At 40.9% G+C, this 19,064-nt stretch overlaps 1 protein-coding gene across 3 annotated transcripts in view; it reads right to left on the reverse strand.

Moving 5' to 3' along the window:
- The window catches only part of TMEM255B (transmembrane protein 255B), a 50,636-nt gene that overhangs the window by 22,416 nt on the left and 9,156 nt on the right, over positions 1-19,064 (reverse strand). For 2 of the 3 annotated variants that reach the window (XM_015849497.3, XM_015849489.3), the window contains exons 3-4: positions 16,855-16,917; positions 2,662-2,751 (exon numbers count right to left, since the gene is read on the reverse strand). In XM_015849497.3, the coding sequence (XP_015704983.2) occupies positions 2,662-2,751; positions 16,855-16,917 (153 nt within the window). The remainder of the gene's footprint in view (positions 1-2,661; positions 2,752-16,854; positions 16,918-19,064) is intronic. The other variant, XM_085552439.1, reaches the window with a different exon arrangement.

Consider the following 19,064-nt stretch of genomic DNA (forward strand, 5'->3'; position numbering starts at 1 on the left):
CTGAAGGGTGACATGCTGCAATAAACTGCATCTGCATTACTCTTCATCAATAAGCTGCTACTTTAAGGAGCTACTTTTCCTTCCATTCTTTAATTTGTAAGTGCTGTGCTCCAGATCTTTCTATTAAGCAAAGTGTTTTCATCTAAGTCTTCAATAATTTAAATATCTCTTTTCTGAAATCCATTCCTTTCCAGGAAGAAATTATGTCAATTTTATGCCCTCTTAAAAAGAAAATAAATAAAACGGCAAAAACCATTTTCTTACTCCTGTTACAGGAGAAGCAAAAAAGACATGCAACAATAAGAGTCTCCACTTGACAGCAGGCACACACAGAAAAATCTGTACCATCATTATTTGTCTTCTTAGCATCCCTCGTAACTCAAGTGAAGTTAAAAATAAAGTGATAAACAGCAGACATTTCTTATTCCAAACTGATGCAAAGGAGAATGTTGTACTTGTTTGATGTCTGAAGCCAGACTGGCTTTAGCTAGCAATTCTTCCCCCAGGGGAAAAGGAACCTGGAGCCTTGGTATCAGTGCCCTAATACTTGAGACAGAAAAGTGAACACCACACATGTTCTCCACATGAATACTTCTTGCTTTTAACATAGGCCCAGGCACCTGCTCTGATACGCCAGCAGTTTGTCCTTTCTTTTCCTTGAATGGGAGACATTTTATTCTCATTTTCCAGCAACGACACCAAAGGCAAAGGCCAAAGAAGCAACAGTGTAAGACAGTTCTGAAAATTGCTGGTACCAGCCTGTGGCAGAATGAGCTTTATGAGTTGCTAGTGCTCTTCCTGAAGAAAAGGAGCTGTGAAGCAGAAGGAAGGTAATGCAGCAGCAATGACATAGTAGCCTGCATCTTTCCTTTGATAAAGCCCCGTCTTTCCACAGATCAGACTGTGAGGTTATCTAAACCAACATCCTTACAGATTTCCCCTGGTCTGTTAGTCAGAAAAATGAGGTGATATATATTGTTGTTTCACGGGATCCTATTAAGCTGCTTCTTAGACAGAGGAGCAGAACAAGATTAAATGAGAAGGATACTGACATACAAATTAGTTTTCCAGCTAAACAGTACTACTAGTTATTTCTTCATACTATAAAACCCAAAGGAGATGAGCAGAGACAGTTCAAATGTAAACATTTAGAAACAAATGGAAACAGATGGAAATGGATTTCTGTGAAGCACGCCATGCTATGACTCCATCAACTCCTTGTCATTGGATTGTACATCTCCAGCACGCAGAGGAATGCCTGGGTGATGAGCAGCCCCTCCCAGTCTCCAGCCCTTCACAGATGATACAACTGTGCCCACTCACTGACTTAACCAGATGCAGAACCACTCCTAGGACTGCAAGATGACTTCTTATCGGGCCAGTGGGATGACCTTGTGCCTTCATGCTCTGCTATAGAATCATAGAATTACCCAGGTTGGAAAAGACCTTGAAGATCATCAAGTCCAACCGCAGCCTAACCAGAACCCTAACTCTAAAAACCCTCTGCTAAATCATATCCCTGAGCACCACATCCAAATGGCTCTTAAACACAACCAGGGATGGTGATTCAACCACCTCCCTGGGGAGCCTATTCCAGTACCTAACTACCCTTTCTGTGAAGAAGTTCTTCCTAATATCCAACCTAAACTTGCCCTGGCACAACTAGAGGCCATTTCCCCTCGTCCTGTCACTTGCCACTATTGAGAAGAGACCTGCCCCACTCTCACTGTAAGAACCTTTCAGGTACTAGAAGAGGGAGATAAGGTCTCCCCTCAGCCTCCTTTTCCCCAGACTAAACAGCCCCAGCTTCCTTAGCCTCTCCTCGTAGGGCTGATTCTCCAAGCCCTTCACAAGCCTCAAGCAGAGCGGTTAACATGGCTTTCCCTTTGCTCTCAGTGTAGACAGTGGGCTATCCTCTATATAAGGCTGACTACCAATTAAGTTATGTCTATGTTAAGAATGGTACGTAACTTCCAAAAACCCTACTTTGTGGGCAGGGAAGATTAAGAAGCTACCACGCAAAATCTGGTAGACATACAAGTAAATGCAAACAAGTCACTACAAATGGCAAAGTGATGCTGAATAGGAGCTAATCTTGTCCTGTTAAGAGTTTGAGGTAACCTACTGCATTATGAGCCAACAGTGATCAAAGGAGAATAACCTGTCCCCTCAGGAAGCATGAGATTCTGAGTTTTTATCCCAAAAAACACCAAGTTGTTGAAGTTTCCCTTACTGCACAAGCACAATCCAAACACCTTCTAATGACCTTATGAAAGCAGGACAAAAATTCTCATTGCCATTTGGTGCATTCCAAATTCTGACCATGCTCACAAATCCTATGTGCAAGAGGAAACAGAAGCTGGTAGTGTTTGAAACATCTTCCATTTGCAAGCAGCTATGCATTTTATCACACCTATCATTACATCATTTTACAGCACTTCAGTGTTTGGACCTCTCTGAGAGAGTAATGAATAGTTGGCACCATCATAGTTGGCATGATGGGCTTTCCTGTTGATTTCTGTGCCAAAAGATATTTATCTAACAAACAGAATTATCAAGAAATAACATGCTGCTGGACATAAACCAAAAACAAAATGCTTTCCTGCTAGGAAGGACATAAGTCATCAGAAATGAAAGATGACAGAAAATCACTATACTTACTATATGCCGTGCTGCAAACACTCCATCAACTATTGCACAACAGAATGCTGCTACCACGCCAAAGCTGATAAACACGATGGAGGCTACTAACTGAGAAGAGAAAAACAGAATGAGTAATGTTTTCAATATCATTATTTAAGTAGAACATTTTACTGTTTTTCCTAGCATTTCAGATTACTTTTTTAGCCAGCTGTAACTTCATATTTATGCAGTTGACTGCCAATCATAGAGTAAAAAAGAAAAAAAAAAGCAGAAATTTATAATGCTGAGTTGACAAACCAAGTTCAAAACTTAAGAAAAGTACCTCATCTGTTAGAGTTATAACATAACATAGCATAGCACAGCCCTAAGCCACAAATACAGCACAAACATTGCATTATCCACATTAGTCAGCCAGTTTTGCTCATTAAGTGTTACAAATCCTTTACCAACAGGACTCAGTTGATTTAACACTTGACCTCTCCCTTACCAACAGCCAATAGATATGCGACTTGTAAGTGCCTCCACAGGTGTTCTCCCATTAAAACCTTCAGGTTCTCAAGTCCACAATTCATTGCAGGTCAGTGCAAAGGGCTTGAAAGTACTTTAGCAGCTACAGATGTCCTTAGCATGGCTCTAGCCTGAGTGCTAAGAGCACGTACAAAACTCTTATCTGAATTACCTAAGTACTGTTTTTGCATGTCTAGGCCCTGTAACGGACCACAGAACCTTGCAATAAAAAAAAAAGGAAAATGCATATTGGACAAGAAAGGAATTACAACCGTAGAAGCCCATAACATTAAGCATACAGGTGAAAGCAATATGATGTAGTTTTTCAGTAAATCAGCAAAAAAGTACAACTTACTTAAAAGCAGAAGGCTAAAAAAATATCATGGCTTCTGATTGCTTTCTGACAAACTGTTTTATTCTTTTGTTTGCTCAAGATCATAGTTTGTAATCACAGGTGGTATGGAGTGATCACAGGTATTGCTCTGTGATCTGAACCCTCAGCATGGGGAAGAAACAGGCAAGCAGTAGTGCCTGAGCCTGACAGCACTGGCTGATGTTGACAACCTGCTGCACGCTGCCTACAGCCAGCGCCATCCTGCAAGTAGCAAGGCTGAAACCCTGAGAAACCACTGTATCACCTCTCAGACCTCTGCTATCCCTTGACTCTTTAGCATGGCAGAATGTCTTTTATCTGGCCACCTAAAGATCTTAATGGGAAACTCAAGATAATAAGCTCTCTGGCAGAGAGCTGTTACCACTGCATACTCATGGGTTCTAAGGCAGGAACATACTACAGAACCTGACTGAAAAAGCAGCAGTGTTTAAAGTCCAAATTAAGTCATTATTTTCTGATATTCCTATCTTGTTTTTCAAGTCATAGCAGTCAGTCAAATAATTAGTGGGCTTAGCCACGTATTTCCACACTGCCTGAGTTCACGATAAACGTACTGGAAATTGACCTCCAAGTGGCTTTTCATTTCACACTTGAGTAACTTACTGATGATTTACCATCCCCAAACCAACATTTCCTATTAATTGAGAAAGCCTAAATCACCTAATAAGAGTAAGTTGACCCTTCCATTTCAACATGCAGCTATAAAAGACCACATGCAAAGGTGCATGGTGAACTGTAATATGTACAGTGGCTAGAGCTGACTTTGTGCTCCTCAATCATAGCGAGCATTTCTCCATTCAAGGAGCTGCACGGAAGTCAGACGTTGTCAGCCAGGCTCCAGAGTGGTCTCTGGAATTAAGAAGCTCGCTTATTGATGGAAGCAATATTTATTACAAAGCAGAAGTGGCAGGATGTGCCTCTAACTCAGCTGGGGTACTTCTGACTTCAGTGGACTTCCATATGTTTCCAATAGATAAAAGAAGTACAATTACAACGCAAGTCCTTAAAATCAAATTACAGATTCATATTCTTCCTCAAGCCTTCTGTTGCTTACTGAGAATGCAATGCAGCCAAGACAGCCAAATGGAGAGCTGTTGTAAATTCAAAAGCTAATTTTCCTGAGTGATGGGTGACTGCTGGAGCTGTGAGTTTACCAAGCCTATCTGTGAGTTCACCAAGCCTATCTGTGGCAAGAAAGAAAAGCAGAACACTTCATTTATATACAGAGAGTTTTGTTGGTAGATAGGGCAGCACTTTTAAAAAATAAATATTGATTCATCTCATTGTTACATCTCCATTTTTAATAACAATATGCCTTGTCAGGAAAACTATTCATTATTCATAACTATCTATTGTAGCAGATATTCAAGAAGCAGTTTAGATCTTGTTGTTACATTGCTGTGTAGTCAAGCTTCCCTACACCCGTCATATCTGGAAAAGACAGGCACAAGCCAGTTTGCTGTAGGCTGGCAGTATATTCCAAAAAATAAAGTTTACTTCATGGAGCTTTTTACTGCTTTGATTTCCCCATGTCTCCAACCTCAGAACTTAGCAGAGGCTTAAATAAAATTGCTGTACGTTTTTCTGTATGCTGAAGATGAAGCTGTAAGAACAAACATTTACAAAAACTATGTCACAGATGCAAAACAGAACACTTTTCGCATGTGGCGCAACCTCAACTGGGAGCTGCATCTGTTAGGGCACCTTAATAGGGCTGTAGATTAATAGCCTGTGAAGCTAGGATGAGAAAACTCATTGCATTGCATTTGTGATGCTGCTATCATCTAAATGCTGCCTGTGTTGTGAGTGAGAGGCCATAAAAGTACTACTAATTGCGAATTAATTTTCTGTAATTTGGAAAATCCTCTTTTTTTGTAGCTCATCCCCTCCTACAATTGCCATTTTTCCCCCCCCTTGCCCGTAGGAAAGAAGCTTTGCTTCTGTGATCAAAATTAAGTTCAGGCAAGGCTCCTACACTGGCTTTCACAACTGGGCAGTTAGTTTCTCACTACAGGAGGTGATGTGCTTCACAAATTACGGCCTGACAACCTATTCTTTCCAAAGGTTGATGCTTCAGTAATAGCACCACTGTAATTCAGGCTCACCTGGAGGACTGTCACACCACAGGAGATAGGATTAGCATGTTCATTATTAATTAACTCCACTTCCAGTCATAGTACTAGTTACAATGACACAAATTCCTAATGATGAGAGACTTTTCTGACAGCCTAAATAACAGCTGAAGAACTATTTCCCAGACTGACTTGAAGATGAAGGAGGTGAGAAAAAGATTACAGTAAAGTCTGTGTCTTAAGAGCACAAGTGCTGTTAAAGTTCTGGAAGACAAGGACTAGAGCTCCGATCTCATCCATGAATGTAATTTACTTCCAAAGATAAGACATCTAATTATGTAGCAAATGTCAAGAGCAGATACTTGTATTACCATCAAGGTGAAACAGACATCATTGAAAACCTTCAGACAGGCACTGTGATGCAGTCTAGTGTTTGGATCAAGTCTTTTTAGATCAAGTGGACAAGTTAGAAATATAAAACCTTTCCCCATCATTGCTACTGAATTCATCAAGTCTACATATATATAGTCTTGGATATCATCAAGACTACAGAGCTGAGCTTATACAGCTGCTCACTGCCCTCTGAAAGGGTGTCTTGCTCTTCTATCACAAATTTGATCCCATGCTTTCCAGACCTCTTTTCTGTTGCCTATCTCAAACAACAGAGTTATAGAATGGACCGAGTTGAAAAGGACCACGATGATCATCTGGTTTCAACTGCCCTGCTATGTGCAGGGTCGCCAGCTACCAGACCAGTGCCACATCCAGCATGGCCTTGAATGCATCCAGGGATGGGGCACAGCCTCCTTGGGCAACCCATACCAGTATGTCATCAAAGGCATGCACTGTTGCATACAGTCCTTGCCTGAAGACAAAACAACTCTCTAGGTGGAAAGTTGTTCCCCAAAGTGAGTTAAATCAGGTTACTATAAGGGGAGTTTTAGGGAGTATTAGCCCCAGTGCAAATGAGAACGTGAGACCAAGTGACCAAGGCAAAAGGGAAGAAAGCAGAAGTACTGACAGAAGCCATTAGGTTGTTTCACCTCTTTTATGTAATCCGCATTCCTGGGAATTATTGAAGAATAAGGTACGTTTTGACTGTAATGAATCAATGATAAGGGCTGGATTTATTGTGCTGTTTGTGATCAAGGAGACTTTTGTTTCCCTGCCTGAGAAGAAATTCACTGTTTTCCAGTATTGTATCAATGATAATTAGGAAAAATAGCAACATGAAAAGGCCAGTTGGTGGAACACAGGCAAGGAAAAGGTCCCATGAGAAATTTAAGCAAATTCACAGGCACAAAAGGGCTGAATTAATTAGATAAGCAAATGTTGGTACGGAACACAGAAACTACATTAGAGATATCAATTATGCCAAGGAGAAAAAAAAAGTAACAAGATCAAAACCCAGTTTCAAAATAAAGCCATCACTTCCATTCAGAAAATATCTCTTCTTTTCTTGCTTTATGCCCTGAAGGGCAGAACAGTAAAAAGCAGAATTCTTGAAATCTACTTCTATTCCTTCAATACAATTAATTCGTGCCCTATGCAGGCACAGTTAATGTATACTGCTTTTTCTTAATCTCCTCCTGTAGCCTTGTTGCTCAACTTGTGCAGATAATTCATTAATTACTCAGGTCCCAATGGCAAAGAACTACAGGAGTGCCCAAGGTCAGGAAATATGCAAGAGGGTGACTTAACACTCTTAGCTCTCCTCCAGCCCACAAAGACTTGTGTAGCACAGCTGAGTAACACAGAAGGAAGCACAGTCATCTAAGACTGCTTATTCCAGCTCCTCCTATCACACAGATTAATCCTGAGGACAGGATAAGTTTATTTACTGGTCAGGTAAACTGACCCTTGAGTTACTGAGAACTTGTGACATTTGCTGTGACAGTTGTGGGAATGGGAGAAATTAGCGTCTAATTGATATCATATTGACAACATGCTCAGCGCTGTGTAATGGATGTGCTGGGTCCCATGGCAGGAGATGGCTGACACAGCCCAGCTGCATGGAGCAGTGTACTTCATGACCATGTGTTGTGGCTGCCCATAGACCAAACCCACCCCCTAATACCTCTGTTAAGCTCCCTCACAAGGATTTCCCAGCCATCTGTGCACACAGCATCTCTCCCATTCAACTATCCCTCTACCTCCCCCTGCCCCCTTCTCCACGGCCAGCAGTTGCTGTGCTACCCTCACTGTTTTCAATATGAGCACTTTAACTCTTTTGCAACTCCAGTCATTTAGAAAAGCGTAATGGAAACATTTTCCCTTAACATTATATTGTCCAAATAAAAACTCAGTCCCCTGTATAGTTAACTCAGTCCCCTAGTCTGGGTCTCTCACATGCTTTCTCCCTCCAGAAGGGCTTCTTGAATGAATCCATTATTTATGCCTATCTGCTTTCCCCTAATCTTTCTATAACATATCCTGTATGTTAACTTTTCATCTGAAGATACAGTTTCTGCAAAAGATGCTATACAAAGTGAAGATAATTCTTCCCCTAGAAAGGAATTCAATCACTAGCCATTATGAAACACAAAACAAAGTTATTAATGTATTTTTCCTTCTCTCAGAATCTAATGTCAGCTACAAACCAGAACTAAAGCAGCCAGAAAACTATTTCAAATCGTTTGAGCAAATGTTTACTAGAATGGCCAAGTGAATGAAATCAACCTCCATCAAGCAATTTACATGCACTTAGACTCTGAAACTGAAGTCACTGTTATACTGCAATCAGAGAATGATTTTGATGCACACGTAAACAAAGAGCACAGAATAAATTCAAGATAATTTGTTCATAATGAATTAATGCTTGTCTTGGCTCAGTTAAAATTACCATCCCTGCTGATGCAACGTCTTGTCTGCTGAAGACTCTGGACAGTCCCAACTACTGGACTCCAGACCTTGCTAAACCAGTGTCAGATGACAGGCAGAACTGCATTTGCTTCACGTTTTCCAAAACAAAAAGAAGAAGGCCATCTAAAATAGTATTTTTAATCTCAGTGTGGGGTTAAGTTCTATTACTGGTGCTCTTTTATTCCCCCGTAGCATATGAAGATCACTGTTCACACAGGGTGTGAAGTCTCAGAACATATTTCTGAAAGAGGAATGTTGCAGTGCACCATCCAAGGCGAAGCACCAGTTCTTACACAAACTCCTGGGTGAATCTAAGAGTGTTGTTTATATGTGGTGGAGCTGCTAAGATAATTCCCCTAAGGGATGGATTTCATCATTCCTCATTGTCTCAGCAAGTTTGCTGATGACACCAAGCTGAGTGGTGCAGTCGATACGGTGGAGGGAACGGATGCCATTCAGAGGGACCTTGACAGGCTGGAAAGCTGGGCTCGGGTGAAGCTAATGAGGTTCAACACGGCAAAGTGCAAGGTTTTGCACTTGGGCCGGAAGAACCCCAGGCACCTGTACAGGCTGGGAGGAGTGGTCCTTGAGAGCAGCTCGGCAGAGAAAGACCTAGGGGTCCTGATAGATGAGAAACTTAACATGAGCCAGCAGTGCGCTCTGGCAGCCCGGAAAGCAAATGGGATCCTGGGCTCCATCAGGAGAGGGGTGGTCAGCAGGGATAGGGAGGTGATCGTCCCTCTCTACTCTGCTCTTGTGAGGCCCCATCTGGAGTACTGTGTCCAGGTGTGGAGCCCTCAGTACAAAAAAGACATGGAGATTTTGGAAAGGGTCCAGAGGAGGGCCACAAAGATGATCAGGGGGCTGGAGCACCTCCCCTATGAGGACAGGCTGAGGGAGTTGGGTTTGTTCAGCCTGGAGAAGAGAAGGTTGCGGGGTGACCTCATTGCAGCCTTTCAATACCTGAAGGGAACTTACTCCCAGGAGGGGAGTAAACTCTTCTAAAGGGCTGATAATAGCAGGACACGGGGAAATGGTTTTAAGTTGAAGGAGGGAAGATTTAGGTTGGATGTTAGGGGAAAGTTCTTTACTAGAAGGGTGGTTAGGTCCTGGAACAGGCTGCCCAGGGAGGTTGTGGATGCCCCGTCCTTGGAGGTGTTCAAGACCAGGTTGGACGGGGCCCTGGGCAACCTGATCTAGTAAAGGTGTATGTTTGGTGGCCCTGCCAGGCAGGGGGGTTGGAACTACATGATCCTTGAGGTCCCTTCCAACCCGGGTAATTCTGTGATTCTGTGATTCCTAACTCCAGCTACTTATAAGTACTTATTTCAGCTGCTCATCTCTGCTCCTCTGTAGCCAACAGCGAACCAAGCACTTCCAGAAACTTTCTACACCTATTACAGGATGGGATTAATCACCTTCTGAAGGTATGTCTTTTTTCCACTAGCTAGTGAGGAAGCCTAGATGAGGCAGTATACATACTGCCAAAATCAGTATCTTGTCAATACTTCTATTCCCTTGATGCTGGCTGCTCTGACTTACTTTTTCTCTCCTCCGCGTCACTACATTCCCTCAGTCATTTGCCTGGGATACTGGAGCAAGATGGGTAATGTGTATAGAGAGGAGGATGCCTTGGATTTTATGATGACAGAATAATATAATGCAGAAAACAACAACAACATAAACACAGTGGTTTTGGAACCAGCTTAAGCAAGCCTTAATCCAGTAGGAACTTCAGACTTGTAAGAATTTGAGTATCAGCAAAAGCGCGTATTTAAGAATGGCTTAAAAGGGTTACAAATTTAGGAATATCAAATACATAGACAAGAAGCAAAAATTAAATATAGCATTAAAGTCGATGGGAATAACAGTGAAACGAATGTAGATTCACTGATCAGCAGTGCTGACATTATAGGAATCCATCACATATTTCCTTACATGGATGCTCCTGATTATTGATATTGATTAAAGAGGAACAAGAGGTATTACTTCTCAGAAAGGATGGTCAGGCACTGGAATGGACTGCCAGGGAGATGGTGGAGTCACTGACCCTGGAGGTGTTCAAGGAAAGACTGGATGTTGTGCTGAAGGACATGGTTTAGTGGGAGCTATTAGTAATAGGTGAACAGTTGGACTGGATGATCTTTTAGGTCTTTTCCAACCTTGGTGATTCTATGATTCTATGATTTGATCAGTTAAACAGAGGCAGCTGTTCAGAGCAGTATGAAAACAAGAAAACAGAAATAAATAGCATGCTGCATGTCATAAGACCTTGTGCTCCCTGGTGAAATGTGATGAACTGACATGGATCAAGACTAATATGGCTGGCATTTTTTAGCAGTATGTACTTAAAACCAAAATCTGTTTTTATAAGTCCTCTTTCACATTACAGTGACTGCACCGTTTTCTAAGACATGCATGCTGTTTATCAGAAATGTATTACAATCAAATTATAAACTTGCATGTAGTGAAGTTCTGCCTGCTGTGTCTGGAAAACTGTATCTGGCCAGCTGGGGTACTCATCCATTTAATTCTTCAAACAGAGGATCAGAAACCATTTGTCTTTTTTTTGTGGACATATCCCATCTCACCTTATCATCCATGAATATATGAACATTTACCCAAGACTCTTTACCAAAACTCTTTTTATTCCCTGTCTCCTGCTTGCTTGGGAAGTAATCTATTTCCCTATTGTTCCACAAACACATATAGTGGCTCATAAAGTTTACTTCTGTTCTCAGCTATGTGACTGTAATGCTTTTATTACATAAACAGCTTGAGAAAACAAACTGGCAGAGAAAAAAAACCAACATCCTGTTATACCCTTAAACTTACATACTGTTTCTAAGCACAGATCTTAGAGGACTACATCCCTAAAGACTTCCATTTAACAAGATGGAGGATTTAAACTGAATTGGCAACTTAAGTCTCAGACTCAAAAAAAAAAAACCAAAACCCAACAGTGAAAACCCTAAAAAAATTGCAGTGTTGAGAATAAACTGTGCGTGTATATATATTTGTTTATATACAAACACATACAAATATACATACATGTATACATACATACCTGTATACATACAATAAAAGCTTCCAGAATCAAACTGAAGCCATTATGGTGGCCAAGAAAGCTCTCCAAATGGAGATCAAAGTCTCTTTCCTACATGTTCCTCCTTTGTAGTAAATTTGGCATTTCCTTCTGCCAAAAACATCAGTAAACATGGTAGTTTCTTTTCTGAGTCTGATCCAGCACCATGTTGTGTCACATGGTACCAAAGGTAAGACCTGGGAGAGGTACAACAAACAGACTGGCATAGGGTCAGATGAGAGGGAAATAACCACTGTACTGTGTCGCAGTTAGATGCAATTGGCAGAGTATCTGTTGGCACATGGTAACTGGCCTGGAGTGGCAGTGTAATATCCTGGCTCTTTCCCCAAGCCTGTGGTTCCTACTATCAGAAATATGTGGTGAGCAGAAAAGATAAACTGACAACAGCTACTGTGTATTTGCGTATTTCAGATCAATTACCCAGCATCTAGATAGGATTCTACTGCTGTCTTGCCACATTTTTATAGCTGCATTGGAGCAAAAGATATTGTGTGGGTGGAATATAAGATGTCTAGGAAGCAGCTGGGACCACAGAGCAATGGTCGGTGGGAATCCAAGTGGGATCTGTGTCCCTCAGGGTGCCCCTGTCGGTGCCAGAGCTGTTGGATATCTTCATTAAGCTCAGAGTAATGGCCCAGGGTGCACCCTGAGCGAGTTCACTGAGGACATGCCAGCAGGGGGAAGCAGTCAACTACAGCTCTGCAGATGTCCACATGTAACAGCAAAACCTGACCTAACTTTGAAGTTGCCCCTGCTTTGGGCAACTAGTTGAATCAGAGGCGCCTTTGAACTTAAATTCTCTTATTCTGCCAAAACACTGCAAGTGGGGAAAAAAACAGCAGAAAATACTGCCCAGTACTCAACATTCACAATGAGCAAATACTTCAAATACCAACACATTCAAACCTTAGAGAAGACAAGAGGTGTGATTGACTACATGCAAAATCCTTCTCCAGAAGTATTAAAAAGGGGTTACAAAGCAGCTTCCTTCCAAATAAGGGAGCTGATATCCAAGACTGAGCCATGTTTATAGCATAAAAGGACACTGCATAATCTACACATAGGCTGCTCTGCTCTAAAGCTGTGCAGTTACAGTAAAATACATTTTGTGATCTCAGGATTACAGAAGGCAAATACAATGTCACTTAACATGGGATTATTTTTACCACTCTTTCCTTACCTACAACTTAATAGTGTAGTCTAAATCACCTTTGAAGGCTCCTTCCAGGACCCAAGGAGGGGAGATGCCTCTAAAGGGTACCTCATGACAGCAGCCCAGGAGCTAAATACAAGAGACCAGGAAGATGTTCTCAAGGAATAAGCTGCTCTAATTTATCAGCTAGTAAGATGCTGTTATATTATGAAAGAAATGCAGATGTAAAAAAGAGCTACACTTGAGCTTATACAAGAATCACTGTCAACCTGAACTGTTTACCTGTATACAAATCTCCATGTCTGCTTACAAAATGCGCTGTTAAATCACACTACAAAATCTAGCACACATTTACAACTGAAACACTACAATCACCAAAAAAGAGAAGTGCTGTTGACTTCCTTGGCAGCCTGAGTTCCAGTAATGAAAATGATTACCTTCACATGTTCTGCATTTCCCGTGGCACCACAGCAAGGACTTCTTCCATTTATTTGTGAGGTCTACAGAATTTTAATGGTATTTCTCTTTATGTAAACTTGATGCTTCAATTGGCTTAATATGTGATATAGAATCTGTCAGCAATTAGTATAGTTTATGAAAATCTGCACTAAAGCCAGTTCCTTTCGTGATGCTCGACTGGCAAGAAAAAGAAGCAGCACAGTTTGTCTGAACAGAGCAGAGCAGGTATCCTCACTGATAATTTTTTGCATACATTGTACTAATTTGTGCCTACCACACAAACCCTTCCCTACCTCCGTATCTAATTTTAGCGTCTTGTTTTCTAATCAGAAATACCCTGTAGCATGTTGTGAGGAGATGGCAGGCAAGCAAGCAAATAAACAATATACTTCAAGTCATATAATCAGCTACATTTGATTTAAGGGTGGATCTTCCACACATCCATCTGGACTATTTGCCTTCGGAATGTAGTAACTTAAAGCTATGCTTTGTTTAAACCATAGTCTGTCTTGCAGGGGACAAGAGAGGAAAAAGGGAACAGCAACAAATTATTCTTTAATTTCTGCTGTTTGCTAGTTCTAAACATCCTGAATCAGTGCAAAGGAATCTTATCCTTAGTCAAAGGAGATCTTATTCTGCTGGTGCCAAGCTCTGCATAACAGGCAAGCATGAAGAGCTGAGAGCTCAAGTGAAATCATGCTAGTCAATGAGGCAGAGCCTGATTCTGCAAGTAGCAGTTCCCTTAAATTAAAGGTTATATCTTGGTCAGCACATTGAGGCCCCATTGTGGACTCTGGAACACCAAAAACAAGGTCAAAGAAGTGCAGTGTTATTAATGTTGTGTTTTAAGAACCAGACATTGTCCACTCTGCCTAAGCGTGCTTTCATTCTTTCTCAAACTCCATGTTTACGTTTATTGAGTGGTGGATTTTTGCTGGACTAGCCCTGCTGACCATTACATATTTCATATTGCACTTAGCATTTCATCAACCATGAAAAAAAACTAGATGAACAGAGGGCAGATCACAAATAAATACCATTTCAGGATAAAAAAGGACATAGATTTATGGGGATATCATCAATTAGAAACAGGTGTGGTTTTTTCTTCTAATGTAACTGACCTCACTTTAATTTTCAATTTAAAAATAAACAAGAAAAAAACCTAAGAATGAAGTATCGATAAATTTCAGGGGCCAGAAAACTGTCAGAGCTACTCTGGTTTAAGTTCAAACTATAGACAAGTAACTGTTAAAGGAATTCCAGTTAAAACAGAACTAATTGAGCAAATAATTCCTTTTCCTCCATGCTCTCTTCTGCTGTGATGCAGTAAATAGAATATTGATTAACTAGAATATGATTTTTTTCTGTCACAATTCTATGCTTACCTAAGTATTTACAAATTACTGATGCCTGCAAATTTGTTTAAGCTGCCTTAAACCTTTTCAATTGCATGTACTCAGCTGCACTCCAGGGAATAATTGCTGCTCTCAGTTGTAGTATGATGTAAACCCTTAACAAATCACTTCTGAGACAAGTGAAAGCTAGCCACTCAGTCTTAGCATAGACAGTGTTAGAGGCTTTTCCCACTGTGGATGGTACTCAGAACAAGAAGCATAATTAAACTTTCTAGATATTTTCCTGGTCTGTTCACTAACCAAACAGTATTTCAACAGCCAAATCATAACTGTTATTAATAGAAAACTGTTTTCCTTGTTCCACGCTGGGAAATGCAAACAGGTTCTAAGATAAAAAATACTGGATTTTTCCCCTCTCCTTGTGCAAACGATACAACACACTGAGTCTTAGAAGCTTTGGAAACATGTCATCCACCTTATTTCTTTTTATCAGCCATTTCATTTTTTGATAAAGACAAGCAATGGAGAACTAAGAGGCAGGACAGAGAAAAACTGAAAGGTACAATAACCCTAAAACATTACAGTTGTTAGTGAAGTAGCATGAATGCTGTAGAAAACAGTGCTATTGTTATCTACCCTCTCTCTCTAGCTTGCAACTTGGAACCTTGAAATTCATCCTTTAGAAACAGAGACAACAGTTCTTAAAAAACAAATCAGCTGTGTTGTTACCAGCAAAATTAATGAGTTGCTGACTATTATTATTATTATATGTCTCAAAGAATCACAGAATCACAGAATCACAGAATTACCCGGGGTGGAAGGGACCTCAAGGATCATGTAGTTCCAACCCCCCTGCCTGGCAGGGCCACCAAACATACGCCTTTACTAGATCAGGTTGCCCAGGGCCCCGTCCAACCTGGTCTTGAACACCTCCAAGGACGGGGCATCCACAACCTCACATCCCACTTGGAATCCTTAGTTTTTCAGGGTGGAGAGCTGACACCATAGCATCAGGGAGTAATTAATTTACAGTTCTTTTCTCTGCCCACCTGTTCACTGAAACTTGAAGGAACTACACATCTCTGAGGTCTCCACCTCCCTGCTGAATTTGCTTGGAATTGGTTATCATGTTCAAAAAACTGAATGGGGAACAGAGAAAGATACAGACAAACCTCACGGCTTTATCGACCTCATTTCTTTGGGAAGCCCAGCCAGAAACAAAAGTTGCAAGTAGAGGAGTATGTGAAAGTATACCACTTAAACTCTCAAAAAATGAAAACAAAAAAAACAAAAAAAACACCCGACCCAAAACACCCAAACCACCAAAACAACAACAACAAAAAAACAACTCTGATACTATGAAATAAATTTGCCTACAAGTAATGAAATCAAGATGGGAATTACTAAGAAGGAAACAGGAAATCAAAACAGACTACTTAAAAATTGTTCGTAAAATGTAAGGTATATCAGTAAGTTCCTCCTCTAAGCCTAACACCACTCTTTTGATTTATACCTGTGGTGGCTCTGCATTATTAAATGAATTGTAGCTCATAACACTTAGCTGTAATCAGTCTACTGTAAAGTACACGTTGGACATCATTTTATTCAACCAAGACAGTGCTATTTTTTGCTGAGAGTGAGGAAACTCGTAAGACTTTCTACAAACCCAGTCCCACACACCTTCCTTTACCCAGATGGCCCCAAGGACTTTATACGACCTCCTCACATAAATAAAAGCAAGGGGTTTGCAAGCCAAGCTAGATATAAAAACAAACCAAAGCAACATCATATCCTGTCTGATTTAGCCAGGGAATCTTGACAGCAAGATTCTTCTTTTCAGCATGTGGATTTTTGGGAAAGTATTGTTGATTCAAACTTCTATAGGCTGAGATCACCTCTTGTGATAGAGCTGATCGCTGGCACACTGATGCCCAAACTGGCACATCACATCCATTTTGCCTCCCTCCCCATCCTTTTCTCTGCTATAGAGTCCTGGCCAAACTCACACTCACCTGACCCTGCCCCAGCTGAATTCACTAAGTCAGCAGAAATTAATTTATTTTTTTTTTAAAAAAGGAGGTTTCTACTGTCAGAAGTGATGATCCCCATAAATCATCCCTTGCCCTGTACAGACAGAATCACGGTCACTTCATACTTCTCAGGAGCTGCTCAGAAAATGTGAAGAACATGACTAATATTTTGGATCATATTGGAGTAGTTTTACGTCAACTGAAGATCTCTGCTTTTTGTGTTTTTAAGACATCGTGACACAAAAAATTAGAACAAAAAGTGACATTGCTTACCATTTGTCTTCTGTTCTCTACCAGGTAGATGCCAACGATCCCTAGGAAAGATCCAAAGCCAAGCTAAGGTAAAGAACAAAACCGAGAGAAACATATGAGGTCAGCTTATTTGGTCAACATACCAAACCACAGCAGTGATATCTGAGCAGGTCCATCATACCACTATTTTGGGTGGGTCAGGGGAAAAGGTGAACATTATCACTGGACATAAATCATATAATGTGATGGGGAATGACCAGAAATCCAAGTCTTCAGTTTTTCAGAGTAAAGATTGTAATCTAATAAAGGAAATCCTGTGAAAATATATGTTTTTATAAGCCGGCTATTGTTACCATCATCATGTATTGTTTTGCAAATTGTAAAGCAAAAATTAAGTGAAGTGGGAGGAAAGAACACTGACATTTTGCCCACACATCATCTTGGAAAAATGTATAGCTTCAGGAAACAGGAGTTTTCCTCAAAAAACAGATGCACTACTGCCATGCAAGTGACCCAAGTTCATAACCCTACAGTTGGGTTTGTTTGGTGTTGATGACTGAAAACTATCACACAGAAAAAGTCCCTGCCTAAATGCCAAAGAGACAAGTACCAGTTGCAACCATATCAGGAGAGAGGAGGAAAGGAAGGTGGAGTAAAGTGGCATTTGTTCTTGCCAGTGCTAGATCAGAACTAAGCCAGCAGGAAAATACTGCTCTGTAGAAGGGGTGACTCCTTGAATTCTTACCCATCGTGAGGTAAAGTAGCTGCAGGGAAACCAACCTCTCATTCCAGCTTTCTGGTATCAGGATTCCCATCAGGCTCATGTTCATTTGAATATAAGGAAGCTCTTTTGTGCCCCACAAGCAAGACTTAGCTGGTCAGAGATATAGAAACAGCCACAGCAGTGCTGTTGCCATTGATCTTTCTCCATAGTGCTCTTTCCCTTCTTTGCCTGACTATTATGAGATTCTCTGCCACCACCTCATTCTCAACCCCATCACTTTCACATTCCTGGCTCCCCTCCTTGCTACAACTGGCACTCCTCTGCTTGGAGAAGCCCTCAACCATCCCCTTAGCTCCCATACAAACACTCCACGGATAGACAGAGCATGACTTTTCCATTAAGGAATCTAAACCCCTTCCTGGGGCTAAGTTCAAAGCCTCTTTTCCAAGCCCAATTAAGTTTTAAGGACTAAGCATTCCAGCCAAGGGCTTGAGTGAGGCCCATGAACTCCTTGCTCTTATGCACAACTGCCCACATCAGAAAGAAAATCTCCTGCAAACACTTTAATTGCTCAAAATCACAACAGGAACCCATGATTCTTCCTCAGAAAGGTGAATGTAGGGAAAGGGATTTGCTATTGAGTGTTTTGGGAAGATTTATGTGAAAGGGAGGCACAAGGATGGAAAGCGGAGACTAAAAGAGTGTGGAAGCGTGTCTGAGCTGACTGCTGAATAGGAGAGAAGACTTGGAACCGTGAGCAAGGACACTGTGTTCAGGGGACAGCAACTTTGTAAATTCACACAACTACATCAAAATGACAGCTGGTTCCAACACCAATTTTTCATCTGAAGAAGAGAAACGCATGCAGTCCCATTTAAGGCTTACACAGTGGACACAGTGAAGCAATATTATCCACATGCAGAAAAAAAACAGTAAATAAAGAACAATAGCAATTAAATCAGAAGCCATAGAACCACAGACAGACATCATGCCACATAAAACCACAGCAATACTGAGACTGGTTTAATGGTATATTTGCTGCTTTTCTTGTCTGTAAAGATAATAAGCTACTTGGGTTGGGAACTCTGGGAATTAGAGTCAGCATGATGACTGGGATATTTGGACTCTGCAGTCGTCTGGTTGAAAGATTATAAAAATAGAAAATTTAAAAAATAGAAGTAGTAATCACACATAAGTGATATGAAGTATTTAAGTATAAACAGTATTTATAAGGAAGCGAGGTTGAAGAAGCACCAACTTCCAGCCTGAAAGTTATGTTCTTACTGTTAAATTCTATGAGAACTAGATCTTATTTTTAATTGTAATTGACACTGCCTGACCTCCTAAACTTCTTTGAGCCCAGCAATTAAATAGGTAATGTGGAATTCACTCATTTAGTTCTATCTATTTAGAGGTTTGGAATCAGCGCTATGCCAGTTTTCTAAGCTCCCTCTACTGCCCATAGAGAAGAGGAGCACCTTCTGAAAGTTATTGAGCTCTTAAAGGT

Source organism: Coturnix japonica, chromosome 1 (genome assembly GCF_054131305.1).
Source record: "Coturnix japonica strain WE chromosome 1, WE-NBRP24, whole genome shotgun sequence".
NCBI lineage: Eukaryota > Metazoa > Chordata > Aves > Galliformes > Phasianidae > Coturnix > Coturnix japonica.